At 37.0% G+C, this 6721-nt stretch overlaps 1 protein-coding gene across 2 annotated transcripts; it reads left to right on the forward strand.

The window, feature by feature from the left end:
• The first annotated feature begins 424 nt into the window (after nt 1–424).
• On the forward strand, nt 425–3849 carry tppp2 (tubulin polymerization-promoting protein family member 2). Of its 2 annotated transcripts, none has more exons than XM_041981893.1 (4): nt 425–572; nt 1557–1748; nt 1988–2156; nt 3062–3849. In XM_041981893.1, exons 2-4 carry the CDS (start codon nt 1558–1560, stop codon nt 3251–3253), a joined length of 552 nt encoding a protein of 183 aa, XP_041837827.1. In that variant the 5' UTR covers nt 425–572; nt 1557; the 3' UTR covers nt 3254–3849. The 2 variants fall into 2 exon arrangements, with proteins under 2 accessions (XP_041837827.1, XP_041837828.1); XM_041981894.1 differs by having other exon boundaries at nt 432–572; nt 2003–2156.
• The last annotated feature ends 2872 nt before the right edge of the window (nt 3850–6721 follow it).

Here is a 6721-nt window from a genome sequence, read left to right on the forward strand (position 1 = left end):
TATGAAGCACCACTCTCATCTTTGCCCAAACAACAGGGCTTTTGTGACAATGACAGTTGGAGGGAGAAAGACAGAGAGTAAGAGCGTGGTTAAGGGATGGGTTTTGGGGCACAGAAGACAAGCTGTGGCTTGAATTTAGTCTTTCAGATATGACAAAAATAATGAGAAGAACTAATTCTGTAGTTAAAGGAGTGTCTGCATGTATCCCCAAAACAGAAAATAAGAACAAAGATTGTTATTATACTGGGGTTAAAAACAATTATATATACAAAACACAGCATATCCCTCAATAGAAGCAAGTCTAACAAGACAGAGAGAATGAGACTGAACAGAGGGACTGAGTATCCATGATGTCATTGACTGTGCTGGTCGGTACGTTCTCCCTCCTCCCACCCCATCCTGTCCCACCCCTCCCTCCCTGCGCTTGCCTCCCTGCATCCCTCCATCTTTGCTATAACTGTGAAAAACCCTGGGAGTGGCAGGAAGGAGGAGAGCCAGAGTACAAAGACAAAGACAGACGAAGGAGAGGTTTCCTAAATATTTAAGCAGCATCCCTCCTTTTACAACAGCAGGTACGTCTTATGTTCCGGTAATTTAGGTCTTACTGATGTAGACACTACAAGGGCAGTAGATATTGTCTTAACAGCACAAAGCAAGGCTTAAGACTGGTTGTTATGCTGTATGTTTAAGCTCATATCTACACAGAGATGTTTATTTAAAGACACAACTGTGATATTTGCTATTTTCTTAGAGTCATAATAAACAGATTTTCATGTTTACTATTTAACTAAATGGCTGCCATTGTGTTTTGCCTCTACCAAAACACGTTGTCATATTCAATCAAACTGTATTTATTCAATGCAGAGCCAACAGGTATGAAAACTACTTGGTTGGTGAGTTATTTTGTAGGACACGTTCAACTTAAAATCCATCTACAGATGATGTTTTTACCACTGTTTAATACCCAGTCTTATTAAATGTTTGTGCTGATCTTATTGAGCAGACTGATCCTCAGACATCAGGTTAACAGGTCTAATGTGACAAGTAAATCTGCGCCAGTTTGAACGTGTGTGTTTCATTTAAAGAGGAGGATTTAACAGGAAAGGAGAAGAGAAAGAATGTGTTCCTTCAATTGCTGGAGACTGGATAGCACAGAAGCCATTTAGAAAAGGAGCTAATTGAATTAAATTGACTTGAGAGCAGCTTCAGTAGCACTAAAGCTATGATGGATATAAATGTGTGTATCTGCACATGTGTGTGAATCTGTGTGTGTGAAAAGGGCGAGAGAAAATTAGGCTGACCATTATGGCAGCAATTTCTTGGCAGGAAAGCAGCCAATTGCCTAATGGGGAACCATTAGAAAAAATCTAAGTAAATTCTTCGCTCACGAGGACGGAAAGTAAATGAATATTGTCTGCTGTGAGTGGAGGTTCAGGCAATGTAACCATACACAGCCATCACTTTGAAACAAGTAGCTACTACATATGCCTCATACAGCTGTTGTTTTACCAATATTCAGTTTTTAACTGACCAAAAACTTTATGTATGTGTGTTAGCATGGCCGAGGGTTCGGTGTCTATTGCTCAGGTGGAGAGCTCCTTCCAGAAGTTTGCGATCCATGGAGACACAAAGGCCACGGGGAAGGAGCTTAATGGCAAGAACTTTGCTAAGCTCTGCAAAGACTGCCAAATCATTGATGGGAAGAATGTCACCACCACAGATGTTGACATAGTTTTCAGCAAAGTCAAGTAAGATTCAAGCCTTCACAGCCACAATATAATTAATACAGAAATGTTGCACAGCTGACATCTGATTTAGTCTCATCCAAGGATTCATTCAGACAGAACAGAATTTATACGGTTAATTCCTGAGCAGTACTTGCTTGTTTGATCTACGACTATCTCTCTCTTAGACTGTATCATATCTACAGTAAGTAGGAACACGACTTTATCCATCTAATTTTGTTACTTTCCTCATATGGCAACACTGTGTGTTTCCTCAGGGCAAAGTCAGCTCGTGTGATCACATTTGAGCAGTTCAACCAGGCTCTGACTGAGTTGGCTCCAAAGCGTTTCAAAGGCAAGAGCAAAGAAGAGGCACTTCAGCAACTCTATGGACTCGTTGTTGGGAAGGAACCCACCAATGCTGGAGTCACTGTGAGTTTTACTTAATTATCACACTAACCACAACACCTTCTCTCTCTCTGGCCTCGAGCCTGCAGCAGGTACTCTGCTTACGGTCGTCCACTGTGAATAAAAGACTTCTGATTTACTAGCTTTCATACAGTTATGTTTATGCTTTCAAATGGATTCTATATATATATTGAAATCTGGTTGTTTCTCTTCTTAAGGTAACACAGTTTTATTAAATCTAGTGGTGTTTCAGTCTATGTATTAGATTTCTTTTGGAAGGTGTGCTATGAGGAACTGTTCACAGCCATATTAAAGTGAAAGCAAACACATTCAGGATTCGGTGGTTTAAATGACAAGACTTTGAATCATTAAACCCAAATTTAAGATTATTTTATTATAACTATTTTGTAACTTAATTCCATAATATTTAATGTTATTGTACACCAGCTGTTCCCTTTTCTTTCACCTGTTGTTTGGTTAGCTTTAGGCACCTTCTTCAATTGGTATAAACAGACAAAACACTTCACTGCATATAACTCAAATAAGCTCTGCTGCAACCTAATAACTATAGAAATAAGCTATTTTCTAAAACACCTTTCAAAGCAGTCGCAAGAATTTGTTACATGCTGCTACACAACTTTGCAAAACAGCAAGGCTTTTTGTGACATGATTATTTGAAAATACAATGTGATAATTTAGTATTTCATATGGGTCCATGTCTCAGTTAAATTATCCAGTGGGTCACCCTTGGATTACTTCAGCAACTGCAATATTCCCTCTTTGATGAACATTTAGGTCACCTCTGCAATACACCAAAAATACAATACATCATAGTTTGTGTGTTTTCTCGCTGGTATTTGCATTAAATGAAATAAGTGCCTGTTTTTTTCTGCATGTTTGCTTCAAATTTTACTTTCCATTGTTTTTAGAAAGTGACAAAGGCAGCAGCAGTTGACAGACTGACAGATACCACCAAATACACCGGTTCACACAAGGAGCGGTTTGACGAGTCAGGAAAAGGAAAAGGAAAGGTGGGGCGCGAGGACACCCCAGACACCAGCGGTTATGTGGCAGCATACAAGGGCAGTGGGAGTTATGATGACAAAGTTAAAAATGCTTAATCATCCCGAAGAACTTTGCTTGACTAACAATACTGGCAACTCTATTTTTGAGACAAACAGACTCGAGTTATTAGTGTATAGCATGTACAACTAATACTGCTACTTATATTTTCTGTTTTCAGGGACCAACGATGAAACATGTGTTTTGTAGCATAACCCTGCTTTGCACTATGTATAAACAATTTGCCTTACTGTGCACATAGCCACCTCTGTATATGCTCTGGTATATCATGCTGAAATATCTTATACAATGGATGATACTCCTTCACCTGCTAAGCTAAGCTTTTGCTTCATGACAGTGCTTGTTATTACGCTTGCCATGGAATTAAGTAATAATACAATAAGCCATGAAGAACATCAATTAAACTTTACTAATGAAGCTGCAGTGTAGTGTGTCATATGATGCATTCTTCTTTCTTTTTTTTATCATGTTGTGATTCTTAAATGTTATGTATCATGTTATGTTGATTTATTTTCTTTTCAAGCTGAATAAAAAGATGCTGTTAAAAATTCCAGTGACAGAAATCATTATAATATAATTTATTTAAGAACTTTACAGATTGCTTTATTAAATGCATAGAAGGTTTATATTTTAACCTTTATGCATGAAATTCTTATGATTTAAATTGCATTTTAGTTAAGGGATTTGAAGGATGAAGATATTTAGGATTTCTTATTTCATAAAATAATACACACTTGTGCTTAAGTGTGTTGTATATATGTTTATATCAGCATATTAAAGCAGATTTTGGACCACAACACTGGCTTTCAAAGATGCAGTGGCATATGCTTATCCTTGCTATTATAGAAGTTTTAATTACATTAATTTTTAAATACAGAATAAATCCAACATGCTTTCTGACAATCACATTTTAAAGATCCTCTGAGATGAAAAGTCCTGGGCGATTAGCAGAAATAGTTAGGATACAGTTTCACAACACACAGAGCCTCTGAAGCATTTAGTACCTACAACATCAGTTTTGTACACTCCTTGTAATGTAATACTTTTGATATTTACAGAGGATCCTTTAAGGCTATTTTTGAATGTCTTTGTGCTGGGAGCAGGTTTAATAGCATTTTTTCTATGTGTATATGGCACACACTGATAAGTTCAGTATAGTGGTTACTGCTATTGGATTGCTTATTTGAGGTCCCGTTCCTGGACTCTGAACTTTTCTTGTTCATTTTATTATATTGACAACAATGTTCGAATAAACTCAAGGAACATTTTTTTTAATTAAATAGTCTATCTAAGCAACTGTAGTTGGATTTTTCTAGTATTTTCAAAGGTTCTAATGGTTGGGGTTTATTTAAATTTGCTCATATGAATCAAATTATCTTATCAAGTGAAATGTCAAATTTTCTTGTTGCTCACCTACATGTCTACTTGATTTGAAATTATCTTCCTCTTGGAGATGTGTTTCCATCAACCAGAGAAATGCAAAGAGGAATGCTTAATTTTAAAAGCTAGATAGTTACTTCTTCATTAGGAGCTTCGCTTTTGTTTTCTGTATTTACTTCAGCTTTCAGTTGCTGGTTGTATCAGTTTGTAGGCATGTGGTTGGATTTAGGCACAAAAACAACTTTTGGGGGGTTTCGAATATATAAGGGTTTGCCTAAAAATAAAATCCTACATACAACACCATTTGCAAAAGACAAAAAATATGGGTTAATCATGAAAGAAACCTGCTAATAGAAAAATAGAAAAAAAAAAAAAAAAAAAAATCTGGTCAATTTGGAGGAATGCAATACTTATTTAACGTTCTCCCGTTAGACAGAGCAACTTCTTATAGGCCCTAAAAAGCTTAATTGAGCCAAAGAATATTCACCTTTTTTACCGACTCAATCACTACCAGAAAACATTTTAAATTACATAAAGTTATTTGACCCCATGCTAACATAACATTATAAAACACAGATGCTGTAGAACAACTGTTCTATACTTATTTTTGTGATATCGAGATTGCCATTGAATTGCTATTTGAAGCACCAGCATGAACTAAACCAGGACATTCTTTGATGTAATGTTATCAGTTTATAACATAAGGACAGCAGCAGAAGAATATCTGCTGCGAGGGTTTATCATAAACAACAAACTGGATGATCCTTTTTGCAAACAGGATACCACCGACCAAATAATATAAGATTTCCCACAGACTGTATCTATAAGATAAAATCTTTTGGGCATTTTGATATACACTAGGGAAATCATTAAGCTAGTCCCAGCTGAAATTTGCCCTCACACTTTATATGTCACATCTATCCTAGAGCTCAGAGCTGGAAGTGGGTTTGGAGGTGACACCTGACTGGATATAGAAATCTCTCCACCCATTAAGGAAAAATAGAAAAGGAAAATCTCTTACATACTCTCATCGTTTACACACTATGATCACTGTGGAGCCTCAATGCTTTTAAAGCATATTATGCTTTTGATTAATTCGGATAACTTAGTTTAAATGTGCTGTGTGGATTATAAGGTTTCACGTGGATACAGGTACAGAAGAGGAGATCTGCATAAACTTAAAGTGAGTCGAGACAATTTTATACATTTATACATTTCACAAACAACCCCGCCATGACAATGCTAGTATTGATAACAACTGAACAGACACAAAACACCCAGTCATTATCCAGCACACCGCTTTGTCCAATGAAGGGTCACGGGGAAACTAGGGAGAATTTAGAGTCACCAATCAACCTAATATGCATGTCTTTGGATGGTGGGAGGAAGCCGCAGTACCCGGAGAGAACCCACGCATACACGGGGAGAACGCCACTGTTCGAACCTCCCCCTAGCCAAGGATCAAACCAGCGACCTTTTGCTGTGAGGCTGCATTGCTAACCACCACACCACCGTACAGCCACACATAAAACATGTTAGAAAGAAATTTAATAAAGACAACAGTGGCCTACAAGTGGTACTAGGTACTATCATGTTGAAATCTGAAGTCTCAGGGGTCTCTGCAAGTTTCAAGTTCTCCGTTCAAAAAAACTGAGGTCACTTCATCATTACTGAGAAAAAAAATCCTTCGGAAAACGGCTTAAGAAGACAACTGGAAGTGGTAGTGATACTGATGACTTTATAGAAATGATGTGGCTGTTAATTTGCTGCTTATTTACCTGTTTTTAATGCATATAACAGTGATGAGAAGATCAATAACCTAAATCAATCTTATCATATTTGAAATAAATTTTCAGAAAATTGAACTCTTATTTTCTGTTGTTTAGCTTTGAAGAGATAGATAAAGGGATGGACACCTCCAATCCAAATCATGAAATAAATGATGGCCTCCCACTTACATGAAGTGTAGTCTATGGCAAAATCCAAGTGGAGAGCGGTAATCAAAGAACTGCCATCACCTGGAAGATTAAAACTAATCTGAAGCCCTTCTTTTGGGCAAAATAAATTTACACCAAAGATAAAAGCAAAGTAAACTGTGTTAGTTTAAGAATGGATTATTTGACACA

The sequence above is a fragment of the Melanotaenia boesemani genome, chromosome 4 (assembly GCF_017639745.1).
Source record: "Melanotaenia boesemani isolate fMelBoe1 chromosome 4, fMelBoe1.pri, whole genome shotgun sequence".
NCBI classification, from domain to species: domain Eukaryota; kingdom Metazoa; phylum Chordata; class Actinopteri; order Atheriniformes; family Melanotaeniidae; genus Melanotaenia; species Melanotaenia boesemani.

Excerpts from the sequence above, each read along its gene's own strand:
- tppp2 (XM_041981893.1), top strand. The coding sequence starts at position 1,558 with ATGGCCGAGGGTTCGGTGTCTATTGCTCAGGTGGAGAGCTCCTTCCAG. Across the intron at positions 1,749-1,987 it reads ATAGTTTTCAGCAAAGTCAA|TGTGTGTTTCCTCAGGGCAA; the intron begins GTAAGATTCAAG and ends ATATGGCAACAC. Across the intron at positions 2,157-3,061 it reads CCACCAATGCTGGAGTCACT|AAAGTGACAAAGGCAGCAGC; the intron begins GTGAGTTTTACT and ends CATTGTTTTTAG.